At 47.9% G+C, this 24,702-nt stretch overlaps 1 protein-coding gene across 1 annotated transcript in view; it reads left to right on the top strand.

The window, feature by feature from the left end:
* Positions 1-24,702, top strand: part of shc3 (SHC (Src homology 2 domain containing) transforming protein 3) — a 61,940-nt gene that overhangs the window by 8,030 nt on the left and 29,208 nt on the right. Inside the window, exon 2 of the mRNA XM_046306109.1 lies at positions 23,968-24,038. Within this exon, the coding sequence (XP_046162065.1) occupies positions 23,968-24,038 (71 nt within the window). The remainder of the gene's footprint in view (positions 1-23,967; positions 24,039-24,702) is intronic.

Genomic DNA, 24,702 nt, shown 5'->3' with positions numbered 1-24,702 from the left:
TAGGCTATGCTAACCGTGTTCTGGACGCAACACAGAAATATTTATTGTTATATTCTGGTATGACCAGTTTAGTTTGATTGATAACGTGTAATAACAATGAAAAATATATATTTATTAGAAATTGCACTTTGAATTCAGTTTACGAGCAACTGAACCCAGTAATCCTTTAACACGCTGTTCTCCATACTTCTCGGTAACCATAGCAATCCTCCTCGTGTCTCTCCCTGGCCAAGTTAGTGTTTGATTCTTGACTAAAGGTGTAGCTACATATTAAATGCAATTTCCGTAGCTTACAACACAGTGAATAGGATATTCATATAAAGCTTCAGGTGTGGTCTAGTGAGGATAGCCTGTGGGCACATGTAGTTTGGACTATAATATACCAGATATGCCTTGATTGATAAAGAGTGTAGGATGTTGCATTTTTGTTATTCTTGCTAAAATGTTCTGATTACATTTGCTACTGTGTGTCTCTGGTGAGTTCAATAGTTGCTTGGTATTACAGTCTTTCTCTTTCTGTTGATACTTTGCCTGCAACATACAATGATGATTCAGTGTCAGATTAGATTGAAATAGGATTAGCTCTCTGCACCTGCCTTTGTTTCTGTTATGTATAATAAATGCAGTCATTTGATAAACAGTGATGCGTACATTGGAAATGCACTGTAAAAAATGGGGCCTCTGGTTGAAATATTGTAGGCCCATTGCATTGTGAGCTATATTTATAGCTATGTATATGTCCTGGCTAGCTATATATTATTTAGATTATATTTTAGAGTTCTCTCCTCTCCACTCATCTCTCTCTCCACTCATCTCTCTCCCACATCATCTCTCTCCACACAGCTCTCTCTCTCTCCACTCATCTCTCTCTCTCCACTCATCTCTCTCCACTCATCTCTCTCTCCACTCATCTCTCTCTCCACTCATCTCTCTCTCCACTCATCTCTCTCCACTCATCTCTCTCTCCACTCATCTCTCTCTCTCCACTCATCTCTCTCTCTCCACTCATCTCTCTCTCTCCACTCATCTCTCTCTCCACTCATCTCTCTCCACTCATCTCTCTCCACTCATCTCTCTCTCCACTCATCTCTCTCTCCACTCATCTCTCTCTCCACTCATCTCTCTCTCCACTCATCTCTCTCTCCACTCATCTCTCTCCACTCATCTCTCTCTCCACTCATCTCTCTCTCCACTCATCTCTCTCCACTCATCTCTCTCTCCACTCATCTCTCTCTCTCCACTCATCGCTCTCTCTCCACTCATCTCTCTCTCCACTCATCTCTCTCCACTCATCTCTCTCTCTCCACACATCTCTCTCTCCACTCATCTATCTCTCTCCACTCATCTATCTCTCCACTCATCTCTCTCTCCACTCATCTCTCTCTCCACTCATCTCTCTCCACTCATCTCTCTCTCCACTCATCTCTCTCCACTCATCTCTCTCTCTCTCCACTCATCTCTCTCTCTCTCCACTCATCTCTCTCTCTCCACTCATCTCTCTCTCTCCACTCATCTCTCTCTCCACTCATCTCTCTCTCCACTCATCTCTCTCTCTCCACTCATCTATCTCTCTCTCTCTCTCCACACATCTTTCTCTCCACTCATCTCTCTCTCTCTCCACTCATCTCTCTCCACTCATCTCTCTCTCCACTCATCTCTCTCCACTCATCTCTCTCCACTCATCTCTCTCCACTCATCTCTCTCTCCACTCATCTCTCTCTCCACTCATCTCTCTCTCTCTCCACTCATCTCTCTCTCTCTCCACTCATCTCTCTCTCTCCACTCATCTCTCTCTCTCTCCACTCATCTCTCTCTCTCCACTCATCTCTCTCTCTCCACTCATCTCTCTCTCTCCACTCATCTCTCTCCACTCATCTCTCTCCACTCATCTCTCTCTCCACTCATCTCTCTCTCCACTCATCTCTCTCTCTCCACTCTCTCTCTCTCTCTCTCTCTCCACTCATCTCTCTCCACTCTCTCCACTCATCTCTCTCTCCTCCACTCATCTCTCTCCACTCATCTCTCTCTCCACTCATCTCTCTCTCCACATCATCTCTCTCTCCACTCATCTCTCTCTCTCTCCACTCATCTCTCTCTCTCTCCACTCATCTCTCTCTCCACTCATCTCTCTCTCTCCACTCATCTCTCTCTCTCCACTCATCTCTCTCTCCACTCATCTCTCTCCACTCATCTCTCTCTCTCCACTCATCTCTCTCTCCACTCATCTCTCTCTCCACTCATCTCTCTCTCCACTCATCTCTCTCTCCACTCATCTCTCTCCACTCATCTCTCTCCACTCATCTCTCTCTCCACTCATCGCTCTCTCTCCACTCATCTCTCTCTCCACTCATCTCTCTCTCCACTCATCTCTCTCTCCACACATTCTCTCTCCACTCATCTCTCTCCACTCATCTATCTCTCTCCACTCATCTCTCTCCACTCATCTCTCTCTCCACTCATCTCTCTCTCTCCACTCATCTCTCTCTCCACTCATCTCTCTCCACTCATCTCTCTCCACTCATCTCTCTCTCCACTCATCTCTCTCTCTCCACTCATCTCTCTCTCCACTCATCTCTCTCTCTCCACTCATCTCTCTCTCCACTCATCTCTCTCTCCACTCATCTCTCTCTCCACTCATCTCTCTCTCCACTCATCTTTCTCTCCACTCATCTCTCTCTCTCCACTCATCTCTCTCTCCACTCATCTCTCTCTCCACTCATCTCTCTCCACTCATCTCTCTCTCCACTCATCTCTCTCCACTCATCTCTCTCTCTCCACTCATCTCTCTCTCCACTCATCTCTCTCTCCACTCATCTCTCTCTCTCCACTCATCTCTCTCTCTCCACTCATCTCTCTCTCTCTCCACTCATCTCTCTCTCTCCACTCATCTCTCTCTCTCCACTCATCTCTCTCCACTCATCTCTCCACTCCACTCATCTCTCTCTCCACTCATCTCTCTCTCTCTCCACTCATCTCTCTCTCTCCACTCATCTCTCTCTCTCTCCACTCATCTCTCTCTCCACTCATCTCTCTCTCCACTCATCTCTCTCTCTCCACTCATCTCTCTCTCCACTCATCTCTCTCCACTCATCTCTCTCCACTCATCTCTCTCTCTCTCCACTCATCTCTCTCTCTCCACTCATCTCTCTCTCCACTCATCTCTCTCCACTCATCTCTCTCCACTCATCTCTCTCTCCACTCATCTCTCTCCACTCATCTCTCTCTCCACTCATCTCTCTCCACTCATCTCTCTCTCCACTCATCTCTCTCTCCACTCATCTCTCTCCACTCATCTCTCTCTCTCCACTCATCTCTCTCTCTCTCCACTCATCTCTATCTCTCTCCACTCATCTCTCTCTCCACTCTCTCTCATCTCTCTCCACTCATCTCTCCCTCTCCACTCATCTCTCTCTCTCCACTCTCACTCATCTCTCTCCACTCATCTCTCTCTCCACTCATCTCTATCTCTCTCCACTCATCTCTCTCTCTCCACTCATCTCTCCCTCTCCACTCATCTCTCTCTCTCTCCACTCATCTCTCTCTCTCTCCACATCTCTCTCTCTCTCCACTCATCTCTATCTCTCTCCACTCATCTCTCTCTCTCTCCACTCATCTCTCTCTCTCCACTCATCTCTCTCTCCACTCATCTCTCTCTCCACTCATCTATCTCTCTCCACTCATCTCTCTCTCCACTCATCTCTCTCTCCACTCATCTCTCTCTCCACTCATCTCTCTCCACTCATCTATCTCTCTCCACTCATCTCTCTCTCCACTCATCTCTCTCTCCACTCATCTATCTCTCTCCACTCATCTCTCTCTCCACTCATCTCTCTCTCCACTCATCTATCTCTCTCCACTCATCTCTCTCTCCACTCATCTCTCTCCACTCATCTCTCTCTCCACTCATCTCTCTCTCCACTCATCTCTCTCCACTCATCTCTCTCTCCACTCATCTATCTCTCTCCACTCATCTCTCTCCACTCATCTATCTCTCTCCACTCATCTCTCTCTCCACTCATCTCTCTCTCTCTCCACTCATCTATCTCTCTCCACTCATCTCTATCTCTCTCCACTCATCTCTATCTCTCTCCACTCATCTATCTCTCTCCACTCATCTATCTCTCTCCACTCATCTATCTCTCTCCACTCATCTCTCTCTCCACTCATCTCTCTCTCCACTCATCTCTCTCTCTCCACTCATCTCTCTCTCTCTCCACTCATCTCTCTCCACTCATCTATCTCTCTCCACTCATCTCTCTCTCCACTCATCTCTCTCTCCACTCATCTATCTCTCTCCACTCATCTATCTCTCTCCACTCATCTCTCTCCACTCATCTCTCTCTCCACTCATCTCTCTCTCCACTCATCTCTCTCTCCACTCATCTCTCTCTCCACTCATCTCTCTCTCCACTCATCTCATCTCTCTCCACTCATCATCTCTCTCTCCTCTCCACTCATCTCTCTCTCTCCACTCATCTCTCTCTCCTCCACTCATCTATCTCTCTCCACTCATCTCTCTCCACTCATCTCTCTCTCCACTCATCTATCTCTCTCCACTCATCTCTCTCCACTCATCTCTCTCTCCACTCATCTCTCTCTCCACTCATCTCTCTCTCCACTCATCTCTCTCTCTCCACTCATCTCTCTCTCTCCACTCATCTCTCTCTCCACTCATCTCTCTCTCTCTCCACTCATCTCTCTCCTCTCCACTCTCTCTCTCCACTCATCTCTCTCTCTCTCTCCACTCATCTCTCTCCTCTCCACTCATCTCTCTCTCCACTCATCTCTCTCTCCACTCATCTATCTCTCCACTCATCTATCTCTCTCCACTCATCTCTCTCTCCACTCATCTATCTCTCTCCACTCATCTCTCTCTCTCCACTCATCTCTCTCTCTCCACTCATCTCTCTCTCTCTCCACTCATCTCTCTCCACTCATCTATCTCTCTCCACTCATCTCTCTCTCCACTCATCTCTCTCTCTCCACTCATCTATCTCTCTCCACTCATCTCTCTCCACTCATCTCTCTCCACTCATCTATCTCTCTCCACTCATCTATCTCTCTCCACTCATCTCTCTCCACTCATCTCTCTCTCCACTCATCTATCTCTCTCCACTCATCTCTCTCTCCACTCATCATCTCTCTCCACTCATCTATCTCTCTCCACTCATCTCTCTCTCCACTCATCTCTCTCTCCACTCATCTCTCTCCACTCATCTCTCTCTCACACTCATCTCTCTCCACTCATCTATCTCTCTCCACTCATCTCTTTCTCTCTCCACTCATCTCTCTCCACTCATCTCTCTCCACTCATCTCTCTCCACACATCTCTCTCTCCACTCATCTCTCTCTCCACTCATCTCTCTCCACACATCTCTCTCTCCACTCATCTCTCTCTCCACACATCTTTCTCTCCACTCATCTCTCTCTCCACTCATCTCTCTCTCCACTCATCTCTCTCTCCACTCATCTCTCTCTCCACTCATCTATCTCTCCTCTCATCTCTCTCTCTCCACTCATCTCTCTCTCCACTCATCTCTCTCTCCACTCATCTATCTCTCCACTAATCTCTCTCTCTCTACTCATCTCTCTCTCTCCACTCATCTCTCTCTCCACTCATCTCTCTCTCCACTCATCTATCTCTCCACTAATCTCTCTCTCTCTACTCATCTCTCTCTCCACTCATCTCTCTCCACTCATCTCTCTCTCTCTACTCATCTCTCTCTCCACTGCCTGAAGTAAGTTGGACTTTGTTTCCTTTGACTCTCTCCATGATTCAAAAAACATGGTTTGTTATTTACAGGTATTGTTATTTACCAACCAAACATGGCATTTAAACAGTATAGCAACACTGCAGGTCCCGTAGCCTGTATCCACCCCTTCACGACCCTCTACTGTTGATTTACCTTCCACCACCTTTATATGGTCCTGCATTGTGGTTACAAAACCTCATACATTGACAGACACCTCACTTGATCAACTGTGGGTACTCACTTTAAGGTACTCTGAAAGCAAAAACATGTACTGTCAATGCAAATCGATCAATAAAGATCTGTTTCTATTATATTCCAGCTCTAAATATCATAGTTTCTGTGCACGTAATATATCCATAGCATTCTGTATCACCCGTGACCAAAAGGCAGAGGTTAACCAACCAACCAGGAAGCACACAGAGGTTAACCAACCAACCAACCAACCAACCAACCAACCAGGAAGCACACAGAGGTTAACCAACCAACCAGGAAGCACACGGCACTGTGCATGATTATTATCAAGTGTTTTTAATTCATTTCCTCCTTTTTGCACTGTTTTGTTTAGAGCCACTTCTTCATGAGTCTGTCTGAGTGAAGATGAGGAGAGAAACTCCATCTCGCTCTTTTTTTATTCTAGGGACAAAATGTTCCTTGCCAGTGGCATTAGCCAGCTAGAAGAGAGGAGGGTATGTGGGTGGATGTTATACTGAATGGGATTGGGAGACAATTACATTCATTGGATCATACTGCACTAACAGGTGTCTCTCCGTGAGAGGAAATTAGTCCCCTGGATAGTGTAGGTCACCGTGCTTACAGACACTAACCTTCCCTGGCCTGCTCTCATAGCTCAGACAGACACTAACCTGGCCTGCTGCTATAGCTCAGAGAGACACTAACCTGGCCTGCTGCTATAGCTCAGACAGACACTAACCTGCCCTGGCCTGATCCTACAGCTCAGACAGACACTAACCTGCCCTGCTGCTATAGCTCAGAGAGACACTAACCTAACCTGGCCTGCTCTCATAGCTCAGACAGACACTAACCTGGCCTGCTGCTATAGCTCAGAGAGACACTAACCTAACCTGGCCTGCTGCTATAGCTCAGACAGACACTAACCTGCCCTGGCCTGATCCTACAGCTCAGACAGACACTAAACTTCCCTGTTTTGATCCTATAGCTCAGACAGAAACACACCTGCCCTGGCCTGCTGCTATAGCTCAGACAGACACTAACCTGCCCTGGCCTGCTGCTACAGCTCAGACAGAAACACACCTGCCCTGGCCTGCTGCTATAGCTCAGACAAAAACACACCTGCCCTGGCCTGCTGCTATAGCTCAGACAAAAAAACACCTGGCCTGCTGCTATAGCTCAGACAGACACTAACCTGCCCTGGCATGCTGCTATAGCTCAGACAGAAACACACCTGCCCTGGCCTGCTGCTATAGCTCAGACAGACACTAACCTGCCCTGGCCTGCTGCTATAGCTCAGAAAAAAACATACCTGCCCTGGCCTGCTGCGATAGCTCAGAAAAACACTTGCCTTCTCTGGCCTGCTGCAATAGCTCAGACAGACACTAACCTGGCCTGCTGCTATAGTTCAGACAGACACTAATCTGGCCTGCTGCTATAGCTCAGACAGACATTAACCTGGCCTGCTGCTATAGCTCAGACAGACATTAACATGGCCTGCTGCTATAGCTCAGACAGACGCTAACCTGGCCTGGCTGCTGTTATAGCTCAGACGGACACTAAACTGGCCTGCTACTATAGCTCAGACAGACGCTAACCTGGACTGGCCTGCTGTTATAGCTCAGACAGACACTAACCTGGACTGGCCTGCTGTTATAGCTCAGACGGACACTAAACTGGCCTGCTACTATAGCTCAGACAGACGCTAACCTGGACTGGCCTGCTGTTATAGCTCAGACAGACACTAACCTGGCCTGGCCTGCTGTTATAGCTCAGACAGACACTAACCTGCCCTGGCCTGCTGCAATAGCTCAGACAGACACTAACCTGGCCTGCTGCTATAGTTCAGACAGACACTAACCTGGCCTGCTGCTATAGCTCAGACAGACATTAACCTGCCCTGGCCTGCTGCTATAGCTCAGACAGACACTAACCTGGCCTGGCCTGCTGTTATAGCTCAGACAGACACTAACCTGCCCTGGCCTGCTGTTATAGCTCAGACAGACACTAACCTGGCCTGCTGCTATAGCTCAGACAGACACTAACCTGGCCTGCTGCTATAGCTCAGACAGACACTAACCTGCCCTGGCCTGCTGCTATAGCTCAGACAGACATTAACCTGGCCTGCTGCTATAGCTCAGACAGACATTAACATGGCCTGCTGCTATAGCTCAGACAGACACTAACCTGGCCTGGCCTGCTGTTATAGCTCAGACAGACACTAACCTGGACTGGCCTGCTGCTATAGCTCAGACAGACACTAACCTGGACTGGCCTGCTGTTATAGCTCAGACAGACACTAACCTGGACTGGCCTGCTGTTATAGCTCAGACGGACACTAAACTGGCCTGCTACTATAGCTCAGACAGACGCTAACCTGGACTGGCCTGCTGTTATAGCTCAGACAGACACTAATCTGGACTGGCCTGCTGTTATAGCTCAGACAGACACTAACCTGGCCTGGCCTGCTGTTATAGCTCAGACGGACACTAACCTGGCCTGCTGCTATAGCTCAGACAGACACTAACCTGGCCTGCTGCTCTAGCTCAGACAGACATAAGCTCAGACAGACACTAACCTGGCCTGGCCTGCTGCTATAGCTCAGACAGACACTAACCCGGCCTGCTGCTATATCTCAGACAGACACTAACCTGGCCTGCTGCTCTAGCTCAGACAGACACTAACCTGGCCTGCTGCTATATCTCAGACAGACACTAACCTGGCCTGCTGCTATAGCTCAGACAGACATGACCTTTTCTGGTCTGCTGCTATATCTCAGACAGACACTAACCTGGCCTGCTGCTATATCTCAGACAGATGCTAACCTGGCCTGCCCTGCTGGTATAGCTCAGGCAGACACTAACCTGTCCTGTTGCTGTAGCTCAGACATACACTAACCTGGCCTGCTGCTATAGCTCAGACAGACACTAACCTGCCCTGGCCTGATCCTACAGCTCAGACAGACACTAACCTGCCCTGCTGCTATAGCTCAGACAGACACTAACCTAACCTGGCCTGCTGCTATAGCTCAGACAGACACTAACCTGGCCTGCTGCTATAGCTCAGACAGACACTAACCTAACCTGCTGCTATAGCTCAGACAGACACTAACCTGCCCTGGCCTGCTCCTATAGCTCAGACAGACACTAACCTGGCCTGTTTTGCTATAGCTCAGACAGACACTAACCTGCCCTGGCCTGCTGCTATAGCTCAGACAGACACTAACCTGCCCTGGCCTGCTGCTATAGCTCAGACAGACACTAACCTGGCCTGCTGCTATAGCTCAGACAGACACTACACCTGCCCTGGCCTGCTGCTATAGCTCAGACAGACACTAACCTGGCCTGCTGCTATAGCTCAGACAGACACTAACCTGCCCTGGCCTGCTGCTATAGCTCAGACAGACATTAACCTGCCCTGGCCTGCTGCTATAGCTCAGACAGACACTAACCTGGCCTGCTGCTATAGCTCAGAAAAACTACCTGGCCTGGCCTGCTATAGCTCAGAAAGACACTAACCTTCCTGGCCTGCTGCTATAGCTCAGACAGACACTAACCTGGCCTGCTGCTATAGCTCAGACAGACACTAACCTCTGGCCTGCTGCTATAGCTCAGACAGACATTAACCTGGCCTGCTGCTATAGCTCAGACAGACATTAACATGGCCTGCTGCTATAGCTCAGACAGACGCTAACCTGGCCTGGCATGCTGTTATAGCTCAGACGGACACTAAACTGGCCTGCTACTATAGCTCAGACAGACGCTAACCTGGACTGGCCTGCTGTTATAGCTCAGACAGACACTAACCTGGACTGGCCTGCTGTTATAGCTCAGACGGACACTAAACTGGCCTGCTACTATAGCTCAGACAGACGCTAACCTGGACTGGCCTGCTGTTATAGCTCAGACAGACACTAACCTGGACTGGCCTGCTGTTATAGCTCAGACAGACACTAACCTGCCCTGGCCTGCTGCTATAGCTCAGACAGACACTAACCTGGCCTGCTGCTATAGTTCAGACAGACACTAACCTGGCCTGCTGCTATAGCTCAGACAGACATTAACCTGCCCTGGCCTGCTGCTATAGCTCAGACAGACACTAACCTGGCCTGGCCTGCTGTTATAGCTCAGACAGACACTAACCTGGCCTGGCCTGCTGCTATAGCTCAGACAGACACTAACCTGGCCTGCTGCTATAGTTCAGACAGACACTAACCTGGCCTGCTGCTATAGCTCAGACAGACATTAACCTGCCCTGGCCTGCTGCTATAGCTCAGACAGACATTAACCTGGCCTGCTGCTATAGCTCAGACAGACATTAACATGGCCTGCTGCTATAGCTCAGACAGACGCTAACCTGGCCTGGCCTGCTGTTATAGCTCAGACAGACACTAACCTGGACTGGCCTGCTGCTATAGCTCAGACGGACACTAACCTGGACTAGCCTGCTGTTATAGCTCAGACAGACATTAACCTGGACTGGCCTGCTGTTATAGCTCAGACGGACACTAAACTGGCCTGCTACTATAGCTCAGACAGACGCTAACCTGGACTGGCCTGCTGTTATAGCTCAGACAGACACTAACCTGGACTGGCCTGCTGTTATAGCTCAGACGGACACTAACCTGGCCTGGCCTGCTGCTATAGCTCAGACGGACACTAACCTGGCCTGCTGCTATAGCTCAGACGGACACTAACCTGGCCTGCTGCTCTAGCTCAGACAGACACTAACCTGGCCTGCTGCTATATCTCAGACAGACACTAACCTGGCCTGGCCTGCTGCTATAGCTCAGACAGACACTAACCCGGCCTGCTGCTATATCTCAGACAGACACTAACCTGGCCTGCTGCTCTAGCTCAGACAGACACTAACCTGGCCTGCTGCTATATCTCAGACAGACACTAACCTGGCCTGCTGCTATAGCTCAGACAGACATGACCCTTTTCTGGTCTGCTGCTATATCTCAGACAGATGCTAACCTGGCCTGCCCTGCTGGTATAGCTCAGGCAGACACTAACCTGTCCTGTTGCTGTAGCTCAGACATACACTAACCTGGCCTGCTGCTATAGCTCAGACAGACACTAACCTGCCCTGGCCTGATCCTACAGCTCAGACAGACACTAACCTGCCCTGCTGCTATAGCTCAGAGAGACACTAACCTAACCTGGCCTGCTCTCATAGCTCAGACAGACACTAACCTGGCCTGCTGCTATATCTCAGACAGACACTAACTAACCAACCTGGCCTGCTGCTATAGCTCAGACAGACACTAACCTGGCCTGCCTGCTATAGCTCAGACAGACACTAAACTTCCCTGTTTTGATCCTATAGCTCAGACAGAAACACACCTGCCCTGGCCTGCTGCTATAGCTCAGACAGACACTAACCTGCCCTGGCCTGCTGCTACAGCTCAGACAGACACTAACCTGGCCTGCTGCTATAGCTCAGACAGACACCTGCCCTGGCCTGCTGCTATAGCTCAGACAGACACTAACCTGGCCTGCTGCTATAGCTCAGACAGACACTAACCTGCCCTGGCCTGCTGCTATAGCTCAGACAGAAACACACCTGCCCTGGCCTGCTGCTATAGCTCAGACAGACACTAACCTGCCCTGGCCTGCTGCTATAGCTCAGACAAAAACATACCTGCCCTGGCCTGCTGCTATAGCTCAGACAGACACTAACCTTGCCTTCTCTGGCCTGCTGCTATAGCTCAGACAGACACTAACCTGGCCTGCTGCTATAGTTCAGACAGACACTAATCTGGCCTGCTGCTATAGCTCAGACAGACATTAACCTGGCCTGCTGCTATAGCTCAGACAGACATTAACATGGCCTGCTGCTATAGCTCAGACAGACGCTAACCTGGCCTGGCATGCTGTTATAGCTCAGACGGACACTAAACTGGCCTGCTACTATAGCTCAGACAGACACTAACCTGGCCTGCTGCTATAGCTCAGACAGACATGAACCTTTTCTGGCCTGCTGCTATAGCTCAGACAGACACTAACCTGCCTGCCTGCTGGTATAGCTCAGACAGACACTAACCTGTCCTGCTGCTGTAGCTCAGACAGACGCTAACCTGGCCTGGCATGCTGTTATAGCTCAGACAGACACTAACCTGCCCTGGACTGATCCTACAGCTCAGACAGACACTAACCTGGCCTGCTGCTATAGCTCAGACAGACACTAACCTAACCTGGCCTGCTGCTATAGCTCAGACAGACACTAACCTGGCCTGCTGCTATAGCTCAGACAGACACTAACCTAACCTGGCCTGCTGCTATAGCTCAGACAGACACTAACCTGCCCTGGCCTGCTCCTATAGCTCAGACAGACACTAAACTGGCCTGCTGCTATAGCTCAGACAGAAACACACCTGCCCTGGCCTGCTGCTATAGCTCAGACAGACACTAACCTGCCCTGGCCTGCTGCTATAGCTCAGACAGAAACACACCTGCCCTGGCCTGCTGCTATAGCTCAGACAGACACTAACCTGCCCTGGCCTGCTGCTATAGCTCAGACAAAAACACACCTGCCTGGCCTGCTGCTATAGCTCAGACAGACACTAACCTGCCCTGGCATGCTGCTATAGCTCAGACAGAAACACACCTGCCCTGGCCTGCTGCTATAGCTCAGACAGACACTAACCTGCCCTGGCCTGCTGCTATAGCTCAGAAAAAAACATACCTGCCCTGGCCTGCTGCTATAGCTCAGACAGACACTAACCTTCTCTGGCCTGCTGCTATAGCTCAGACAGACACTAACCTGGCCTGCTGCTATAGTTCAGACAGACACTAATCTGGCCTGCTGCTATAGCTCAGACAGACATTAACCTGGCCTGCTGCTATAGCTCAGACAGACATTAACATGGCCTGCTGCTATAGCTCAGACAGACATTAACCTGGCCTGGCATGCTGTTATAGCTCAGACGGACACTAAACTGGCCTGCTACTATAGCTCAGACAGACGCTAACCTGGACTGGCCTGCTGTTATAGCTCAGACAGACACTAACCTGGACTGGCCTGCTGTTATAGCTCAGACAGACACTAAACTGGCCTGCTACTATAGCTCAGACAGACACTAACCTGGACTGGCCTGCTGTTATAGCTCAGACAGACACTAACCTGGCCTGGCCTGCTGTTATAGCTCAGACAGACACTAACCTGCCCTGGCCTGCTGCTATAGCTCAGACAGACACTAACCTGGCCTGCTGCTATAGTTCAGACAGACACTAACCTGGCCTGCTGCTATAGCTCAGACAGACATTAACCTGCCCTGGCCTGCTGCTATAGCTCAGACAGACATTAACCTGGCCTGCTGCTATAGCTCAGACAGACATTAACATGGCCTGCTGCTATAGCTCAGAAAGACGCTAACCTGGCCTGGCCTGCTGTTATAGCTCAGACAGACACTAACCTGGACTGGCCTGCTGCTATAGCTCAGACAGACACTAACCTGGACTGGCCTGCTACTACAGCTCAGACGGACACTAAACTGGCCTGCTACTACAGCTCAGACGGACACTAAACTGGCCTGCTACTACAGCTCAGACGGACACTAAACTGGCCTGCTACTACAGCTCAGACAGACACTAACCTGGACTGGCCTGCTGCTATAGCTCAGACGGACACTAAACTGGCCTGCTACTACAGCTCAGACAGACGCTAACCTGGACTGGCCTGCTGCTATAGCTCAGACAGACACTAACCTGGCCTGGCCTGCTGTTATAGCTCAGACAGACATTAACCATGGCCTGCTGCTATAGCTCAGACAGACTAACCTGGCCTGGCCTGCTATAGCTCAGACAGACACTAACCTGGACTGGCCTGCTGTTATAGCTCAGACGGACACTAAACTGGCCTGCTACTATAGCTCAGACAGACACTAACCTGGACTGGCCTGCTGTTATAGCTCAGACAGACACTAATCTGGACTGGCCTGCTGTTATAGCTCAGACGGACACTAACCTGGCCTGGCCTGCTGCTATAGCTCAGACGGACACTAACCTGGCCTGCTGCTATAGCTCAGATGGACACTAACCTGGCCTGCTGCTATAGCTCAGACAGACACTAACCTGGCCTGCTGCTCTAGCTCAGACAGACACTAACCTGGCCTGGCCTGCTGCTATAGCTCAGACAGACACTAACCCGGCCTGCTGCTATATCTCAGACAGACACTAACCTGGCCTGCTGCTCTAGCTCAGACAGACACTAACCTGGCCTGCTGCTATATCTCAGACAGACACTAACCTGGCCTGCTGCTATAGCTCAGACAGACATGACCCTTTTCTGGTCTGCTGCTATATCTCAGACAGACACTAACCTGGCCTGCTGCTATATCTCAGACAGATGCTAACCTGGCCTGCCCTGCTGGTATAGCTCAGGCAGACACTAACCTGTCCTGTTGCTGTAGCTCAGACATACACTAACCTGGCCTGCTGCTATTTCTCAGACAGCCACTATCCTGGCCTGCAGCTTTACTTCACCTAGATACTAACCTTTCCTGGCCAGCTACAATTGTTCAGATAGACACTAACCTCCTCTGGCCTGCTGCTATAGCTCATACAGACACTAACCTCCTCTGGCCTGCTGCTGTAGCTCAGGCAGACAATAACCTCCTCTGGCCTGCTGCTTTACTTCAGACAGATACTAACCTGGCCATGCTGCTATAGCTCAGACAGACACTATCCTGGCCTGCTGCTATATCTCAGACAGACACTAACCTGGCCTGCTGCTATAGCTCAGACAGACACTAACCTGGCCTGCTGCTATAGCTCAGACAGACATTAACCTGGCCTGCTGCTATAGCTCAGACAGACATTAACCTGGCCTGCTGCTATAGCTCAGACAGACGCTAACCTGGCCTGCTGCTATAGCTCAGACAGACGCTAACCTGGCCTGGCCTGCTGTTATAGCTCAGACAGACATAACCTGGCCTGCTGCTATAGCTCAGACAGATACTAACCTGGCCTGCTGCTATAGCTCAGACAGACGCTAACCTGGCCTGGCCTGCTGTTATCAGCTCAGACAGACACTAACCTGGCCTGCTGCTATAGCTCAGACAGACACTAACCTGGCCTGCTGCTATAGCTCAGACAGACACTAACCTGGCCTGCTGCTATAGCTCAGACAGACACTAACCTGGACTGGCCTGCTGTTATAGCTCAGACAGACACTAACCTGGCCTGCTGCTATAGCTCAGACAGACACTAACCTGGCCTGCTGCTATATCTCAGACAGACACTAACCTGGCCTGCTGCTCTAGCTCAGACAGACACTATCCTGGCCTGCTGCTATAGCTCAGACAGACACTAACCTGGCCTGCTGCTATAGCTCAGACAGACACTATCCTGGCCTGCTGCTCTAGCTCAGACAGACACTATCCTGGCCTGCTGCTATAGCTCAGACAGACACCTACGTTCCCTGGAATGCTGCTATAGTTCAGACAGACACTAACCTGGCCTGCTGCTATAACTGAGACATACGCTAACCTGGCCTGTTGCTATAGCTCAGAACGACACCAACCTTCCCTGGCCTGCTGCTATAGTTCAGACAGACACTAACCTGGCCTGCTGCTATATCTCAGACAGACACTAACCTGGACTGGCCTGCTGTTATAGCTCAGACAGACATTAACCTGGCCTGCTGCTCTAGCTCAGGCAGACATTAACCTGGCCCGCTGCTATAGCTCAGACAGACATTAACATGGCCTGCTGCTATAGCTCAGACAGACATTAACATGGCCTGCTGCTATTGCTCAGACAGACACTAATCTGGCCTTCTGATATAGCTCAGACAGACACAAACCTTCCTTGATGCTATAGCTCAGACAGACACTAACCTGGCCTGCTGATATCGCTCAGACAGACACAAACCTTCCTTGATGCTATAGCTCAGACAGACACTAACCTGGCCTGCTGCTATATCTCAGACAGACACTAACCTGGCCTGCTGCTTTATCTCAGACAGACACTAACCTGGCCTGCAGCTATATCTCAGACAGGCGCTAACTTGGCCTGCTGCTATATCTCAGACAGACACTAACCTGGCCTGCTGCTATATCTCAGACAGGTGCTAACTTGGCCTGCTGCTATATCTCAGACAGATATTAACCTGGCCTGCTGCTATAGCTCAGACAGACATTAACCTGGCCTGCTGCTATAGCTCAGACAGACATTAACATGGCCTGCTGCTATAGCTCAGACAGACGCTAACCTGGCCTGGCCTGCTGTTATAGCTCAGGCAGACATGAACCTGGCCTGCTGCTATAGCTCAGACAGACATTAACATGGCCTGCTGCTATAGCTCAGACAGACGCTAACCTGGCCTGCCTGCCTCAGACAGACACTAACCTGGACTGGCCTGCTGTTATAGCTCAGACAGACACTAAACTGGCCTGCTACTATAGCTCAGACAGACGCTAACCTGGACTGGCCTGCTGTTATAGCTCAGACGGACACTAAACTGGCCTGCTACTACAGCTCAGACAGACGCTAACCTGGCCTGGCCTGCTGCTATAGCTCAGACGGACACTTAACTGGCCTGCTACTATAGCTCAGGCAGACATGAACCTGGCCTGCTGCTATAGCTCAGACAGACGCTAACCTGGCCTGGCCTGCTGTTATAGCTCAGACAGACACTAACCTGGCCTGCTGCTATAGCTCAGACAGACGCTAACCTGGCCTGGCCTGCTGTTATAGCTCAGACGGACACTAACCTGGCCTGGCCTGCTGTTATAGCTCAGACAGACATTAACATGGCCTGCTGCTATAGCTCAGACAGACGCTAACCTGGCCTGGCCTGCTGTTATAGCTCAGACAGACACTAACCTGGACTGGCCTGCTGTTATAGCTCAGACAGACACTAAACTGGCCTGCTACTACAGCTCAGACAGACGCTAACCTGGACTGGCCTGCTGCTATAGCTCAGACGGACATTAACCTGGCCTGGCCTGCTGCTATTGCTCAGTCAGACACTAACTAGGCCTGCTACTATAGCTCAGACAGACACTAACTTGGCCTGGCCTGCTGCTATTTCTCAGACAGACACAAACCTGGCGTGCTGCTATTGCTCAGACAGACACAAACCTGGCCTGCTGCTATATCTCAGACAGACACAAACCTGGCCTGCTGCTATATCCCAGACAAACACAAACCTGGCCTGCTGCTATAACTCAGACAGACACTAACCTGGCCTGCTGCTATATCTCAGACAGACACTAACCTGGCCTGCTGCTATATCTCAGACAGACACAAACCTGGCCTGCTGCTATATCTCAGACAGACAGTAACCTGGCCTGCTGCTATTGCTCAGACAGACACTAACCTGTCCCTGGCCTGCTGCTATAGCTCAGACTGACACTAACCTGGCCTGCTGCTATTGCTCAACCAGACACTAACCTGGCCTGCTGCTTTATCTTCGACAGACACTAACCTGTCCTGCTGCTTTTTCTCAGACAGACACTAACCTGGCCTGCTGCTATTGCTCAGACAGACACTAACCTGGCCTGCTGCTATAGCTCAGACAGACACTAACCTGGCCTGCTGCTATAGCTCAGGCAGACAGGAACCTGCCTTTGCCTGCTGCTATAGTTCAGCTGGACACTAACCTTCCTTGGCCTGCTGCTATTGCTCAGACAGACACAAACCTGGCCTGCTGCTATATCTCAGACAGACAGTAACCTGGCCTGCTGCTATTGCTCAACCAGACACTAACCTGGCCTGCTGCTATATCTCAGACAGACACAAACCTGGCCTGCTGCTATATCTCAGACAGACACTAACTTGGCCTGCTGCTATAGCTCAGACAGATATTAACCTGGCCTGCTGCTATAGCTCAGACAGATATTAACCAGGCCTGCTGCTATAGCTTAGACAGACTCTAACTTGGCCTACTGCTATAGCTCAGACATATACTAACATGCCCTGGTCTGCTGTTGTTGCTCGGACAGACACTAAACTGTCCTGCTGCAATAGCTCAAACAGATACTCACTTGGCCTGCTGCTATAGCTCAGACAGGCGCTAACTTGGCCTACTGCTATAGCTGAGACAGACACTAACCTGGCCTGCTGATATAGTTCAGAAACACGCTAACCTGGCCTGCTGCTATAGCTGAGACAGACACTAACCTGGCCTGCTGCTATAGCTGAGACAGACACTAACCTGGCCTGCTGCTATAGCTGAGACAGACACTAACCTGGCCTGCTGATATAGTTCAGAAACACGCTAACCTGGCCTGCTGCTATAGCTGAGACAGACACTAACCTGGCCTGCTGATATAGTTCAGAAACACGCTAACCTGGCCTGCTGCTATAGCTGAGATAGACACTAACCTGCACTGCTGATATAGTTCAGAAACACGCTAACCTGGCCTGCTGCTATAGCTCAGACAGACACTAAACTGACCTGCTGCTATATCTCAGACAGGCGCTAACTTGGCCTACTGCTATAGCTAAGACAGACACTAACCTGGCCTGCTGATACAGCTCAGACTGACATTAACCTGACCTGCTGCTATTGCTCAGATAGACACTAACCTGGCCTGATTCTATAGCTCAGACAGACACTAACCTTGCCTGCCCTGCTGCTATAGCTCAGACAGACACTAATTAGGCTTGCTAATATAGCTCAGACAGACACTAACCTGGCCTGGCCTGCTGCTATTCCTCAGACAGACACAAACCTGGCGTGCTGCTATAGCTCAGACAGACACTAACCTGGCCTGCTGCTATAGCTCAGACGGACACTAACCTGGCCTGCTGCTATAGTTCAGACAGACACTAACCTGGCCTGCTGCTATGCCTGCTGCTATAGCTCAGACAGACACTAACCTGACCTGCTGCTATAGTTCAGACAGACACTGACTTGGCCTGCTGCTTTATCTCAGACAGACACTATTCTGGCCTGCTGCTATAGCTCAGACAGACACTAACCTGACCTGCTGCTATATCTCAGACATATACTAACATGCCCTGGTCTGCTCATGTTGATCAGACAAACACTAATCTGTACTACTGCTATAGCTCAAACAGATACTCACTTGTCCTGCTGCTATAGCTCAGACAGGTGCTAACTTGGCCTACTGCTATAGCTGAGACAGACACTTACCTGGCCTGCTCATATAGCTCAGACAGACATTATCCTGACCTGCTGCTATTGCTCAGACAGACACTAACCTGGCCTGATTCTATAGTTCAGACAGACACTAATCTTGCCTGCCCTGCTGCTATAGCTCTAACTGACACTAACCTGGCCTGGTCTGCTGCTATTGCTCAGACAGACACTAATCAGGCCTGCTGCTATAGCTTAGACAGACACTAACCTGGCCTGGCCTGCTGCTCTTCCTCGGACACTCAATAACCTGGCCTGGCCTGCTGCTATTTATCAGACAGACACTAACCTGGCCTGCTGCTATTTATCAGACAGACACAAACATGGCCTGCTGCTATTGCTCAGACAGACACAAACCTTGCCTGCAGCTATATCTCAGACAGACACAAACCTGGCCTGCTGCTACATCTCAGACAGACACTAACCTGGCCTGCTGCTATTGCTCAGACAGACACAAACCCGGCCTGCAGCTATATCTCAGACAGACACAAACCTGGCCTGCTGCTATTTATCAGACAGACACAAACATGGCCTGCTGCTATTGCTCAGACAGACACAAACCTTGCCTGCAGCTATATCTCAGACAGACACAAACCTGGCCTGCTGCTACATCTCAGACAGACACTAACCTGGCCTGCTGCTATTGCTCAGACAGACAGTAACCTGTCCCTGGCCTGCTGCTATTGCTCAGACAGACACTAACCTGTCCCTGGCCTACTGCTATAGCTCTAACTGACACTAACCTGACCTGGCCTGCTGCTATTGCTCAACCAGACACTAACCTGGCCTGCTGCTTTATCTCAGACACACACTAACATTCCCTGTCCTGCTCCTTTAGCTCAGACAGACACTAACCTGGCGTTCTGCTATAGCTCAGACAGATATTAACCTGGCCTGCTTCTATAGCTCAGACAGACACAAACCTGCCCCAGCCTGCTGCTATAGCTCAGACAGACACTAACCTGGCCTGATGCTATAGCTCAGACAGACACTAACCTGGCCTGATGCTATAGCTCAGACATACACTAACCTGGCCTGCTGCTATAGCTCAGACAGACACTAACCTGGCCTGATGCTATAGCTCAGACAGACACTAACCTGGCCTGCTGCTTTATCTCAGACAGACCTTAACTTGCCCTGTCCTGCTGCTATACTGTAGCTCTGCTGTTGTTCTTGTTGCTTGATTCACAACGAGTCTGAGACTGGAATTCTGATCCAGGATTATTTTTTCCTTTTAGATCATATGGAATAATATATGAATTTATGATGAAGTGTCTCACAGTAATAGTGCGTATCTAGTTTCAGTGCCCAGATTCCCAAACACTTATCTCGCAAGAACTTAAGAAGGTTCTTAAGAACAAAAATCAAGACTACATAAGATGGTTCTTATGCAATTCCTCAACAATATCTTAAGATTTAATGATTTTCTTATGAACTTCTGAAATATCTTCTTACAAATCTTTGTAAGATGTGTGTTGCTTGGCAACCGTTTTAGCTACCTCTCTAGCTAGCAATGGAAATCATGTTAGCATATTTCTGATCGAAAACATGTTATTGAGTTTACAATTAATCAATACTGATACTTTCAGAATAGGTTTGAGTGAATTAAAACATGTTCAAAAAAAGAAAATTCAACATGTTCAACTTTTTCTCACTGCCCTGAGTTTAAGACAAAAATTACACCTTGGAATTAACAACATTTCCAATAACTTTATTTTCAAGAATCTAATTTCTTCTTAACTCTTTGCTTAAAGGTGAAACATAAGAAAAATAGCAATAACATTTTCAAGAACCTTTTTGAGGAATAGAAACTTTGCTTATCTTTCTTCATAAGTCAATAGTTAAGGAAAACATGGCAGTTAAGAAGAAATGTCTTCTTATAAGAAGGTTTTGTGAATCTGGGCCCAGGTCTACCCTGTCCACATAATCTTATTCATTATGATCTAAAAGACAAAACTGATCCTAGATCATTCAGCACTCCTTCTCTGAAACGCTTTTGTGAATAATAATTGAGTCACATTGAGATAAAATTTTTTTTTTTAAAGAGAGCCCTGTATACGTTTACAAATAAAACCTTGTACATAAATAAAACACAATAGACCTACATAATAACACACTCTGTAATAATACACACCAGAATATCGAACTGCAAGGAATACTGTTATTTTTCCACACAAAAAAACCTATCCAGATTTCCCCAATTCTGTGGAGACCAAAGGGATCTCCACAGTTATCCATCCCTTAGAACGGGTTTGGTCATTAGTACATCTAAAATTAATCAATGAAGTAATGTACAGAGGACGTTTCTGCAAGACTACTGTGTAAATACATAAGAGCTCTCTTCTTACAGACAGAGAGGTTCAGTGGTGATTTTAGCATGTAAATCTTGGTGGGGAAAAACCCCCAAAATTGGGATGTAATGCCAGCAAAGACACCACACAACACTAAACAATACATTAATTGCATTATAACGGTGACAAACGGTGCCCACAAACTGTTAGGGCCTACATAAAGCTGTTCCAACTGCAGACTCTCAACAGCAGTATCAACACCTTACCACTGCTCCACATGGCTATCAGAGGAGCCTTGTCTGGCAGTGAAAGAGTTAATTCAGCCTCATTTACTGATATTTAAAAAAAACATAGCTGATATGGCTGACTTGCTTAAACAAATGTGGTTTCTAATGACAATTGAGATGTACAAATTATGGCATAAGGGGACGACAAGCGGATAAGAGGCAATCCGGAATTTCAATTAAGAGATTAATGAGCGAGGTATGACAGACGTAGTGAATATAACTATTTGTGCAGCACTTTTGAAATGTACAGCGAGAGAATTCAGAATATGGGCCTTTCTTCCAGTGTTCTCCCTGTACACCAAGTCAGAACCGTAGGATAAATAAAGGAGGCATATAAGCAGACAATGATAGCTCTTACAATATTTGATGATTACATTTCTCTAATACAGGGGCTCCACCAAGTCAGAGCAGTAGGCAAAATGAAAAGGTGAAAATAGACCAAATAATTAGGGTGAAGCACATGGGCTATTAACAGCTTACTACACAACATCCACTTAGTATTACTCTCTTAGCTACAGTCTACATATCTCCCTGGCCTATTACATCATTTATTCAGCAGCATACAAAACATTTTTGGACTCACTTGAAAAGGAAGGTAGCGCGGCGGTCCTTCGTGGGCTAATTTTGTCATCAAAGTCTGCCATTTTCTGGCTTTATGGTGCTTTCCAGACAACTTTCAAGACAAAAAGTTGAATCATGATGACATCAGGGATCTTCAGGTCGTAGCTCTCGAGTTGGGTGAAAGTTAAAAACGTATTTTCACAGTCGTAGTTTGATTTTCCCAGTTGTCTTGAACTCACTAAAGTCAGATTTTGCAGTTCCGAGTTAAAAGTTGTTTTGAGCACGGCACAAATCATGCTTCATTGACAGCAGGGCCAATGTTGAATGTTTATAATTTCAAACTAGGAAAAGAGACCCTTAATCTTAGACTTGGTACCTCACAACCACTCCACTGAATAGCAAGCTAATGATAGCTTTGCGATTCTTGCAGTTAGCCACTTATTCCTTCCAAACCACTCATTGTTGAATTTGCAATTTCCAACTTGTTGTATAATGTTTATGTCCAGTGGCCGATGAGCACCGATACCTCTTATCTATAATTTCTCCTCATAATTTATCTTAATATGACAAGGATTAAAAAGGATTTGCCAGTAGATTGTCGACTTAATTCATGATGATGACTGCTAGCTAAGATTTTGAAAGTATGATGTTGGACAGTCCAATCAAAGGTACTGTCGATAGAACGTGATTTGACATAATTTTATCTGTGGCCAATGAGCTTGAGCCTTCTTGGATGGGCACTTCTAATGTAACTCTATGGCAGCACCCAAGGGGCTTGAATTTTCGAGGTCTACCCTTAGACTTGGCCATGAAGGAGTGTCCCCATGAGTGACAGAAAACTGAGCCAATCACGGCTCAACGCTCTGTATTTTCTGCTGACTTGCCCCACCACCACCACAGAAAGCACTGAACTAGGCTGAAACACCTGCATTTTGGAGCTGCCTTACTCAAGAAAACAAAAAAAGATATATATTCAATGATAAAACTCAATGACATATATATTTTTTAATGTTGTTTGCAAACTTATATGTGACACGTATTAATGCCAAAATTACATGCAAAAGAGGCAAGCCCAAATTTGTTTTATTAATATTACATTTGTTGCCACTGAAGAGTCTGTTCCACATGTTTGTAAAGAATACAATGTATCGCAGTGATAAAACATATTACTGAATGGAATACTGAGTCAAAAACAGATGCTGCCGCGTGAATATAAACAATGTCAACACAGTCTATTACAGGGAGAATCTTCCTTCTATTTTCGGGAACTGAGGCAGGATTTATTTCTATATAAAACAACAATCAAAGATCTCAGCTTCTTTGTCAAGTTTTCAACGTGTGTTTCAAAAGGCAAACTTGTCATCAAATCCAGATACCGAAGGAGAATAGTGAGAAACATGCTCAATTTGGGCTCCATTTTGGAATACAAAATAGGCAAGTTCTCAGGGTCAGCGCTACGAGACCTAGAGAACAGCATAAACCTGGTTTTATTTGCATTTAACACTAATTTAACATCCGTAAGTGATTTTTGGATTGAGTCAATATCATGTTGAAGGTCACGAATGGCCTGCTGCACTGAAGAGGCACAGGAATAAATAACTGTGTCATATGTGCCCTGGTCCTCTTTCTCAGACTACAATGGCTGCTTATATTATAAGAGGTAGAATTGCAAATATCCTGGGTGTTAAAGTCACATTGTTTTGACATAATTAAATGCTTCACATCTTAACATTCATCCATGAACTAATTGAATCTCTTCTCTCTCTCTTCTAGTATTTGGGTTGCATTGAAGTGCTTCGGTCCATGAAATCACTGGATTTCAACACGAGATCGCAAATAACAAGGTAAGAGATTCATGTATTTTGTTGAAGGAAATGGATACTATGTAGGAGCAATTTATTATGTGTTGTGTGATCCATTTCACCCATATCTTACCCATACTTTAACCCAAATGTACCCCATTTGACCCTATGTTTTATCCATATTAACCTGTTTTACCACCATTGCATTCGGATTGTATTCGGACTCTGACTTTTTCCACTTTTTGGTACGTTACAGCCTTATTCTAAAATGTATTCAATCGTTTCCCCCCCCCTCATCAATCTACACATAATACCCCATAATGACAAAGCAAAAACAGGTTTATAAAAAATAAAAACTGATATATCACATTTACATAAGTATTCAGACCCTTTATTCAGTACTTGGTTGAAACACCTTTGGCAGAGATTACAGCCTTGAGTCTTCTTGGGTTTGACGCTACAAGCTTGGCACACCTGTACTTGGGGAGCTTCACACATTATTATCTGCAGATCCTCTCAAGCTCTGTCAGGTTAGATAGGGAGCGTCACTGCACAGCTATTTTCAGGTCTCTCAGAGATGTTTGAATAGGTTCAAGTCCGGACTCTGGCTGGGCCACTCAAGGACATTCAGAGACTTGTCCCAAAGCCACCCCTGAAAAACATCCCCACAGCATGTTGCTGCCACCACCATGCTTTACCAAAGGGA

Source organism: Oncorhynchus gorbuscha, linkage group LG16 (genome assembly GCF_021184085.1).
Source record: "Oncorhynchus gorbuscha isolate QuinsamMale2020 ecotype Even-year linkage group LG16, OgorEven_v1.0, whole genome shotgun sequence".
NCBI classification, from domain to species: Eukaryota; Metazoa; Chordata; class Actinopteri; order Salmoniformes; family Salmonidae; genus Oncorhynchus; species Oncorhynchus gorbuscha.
This window is presented reverse-complemented; position numbering and strand designations above follow the sequence as displayed.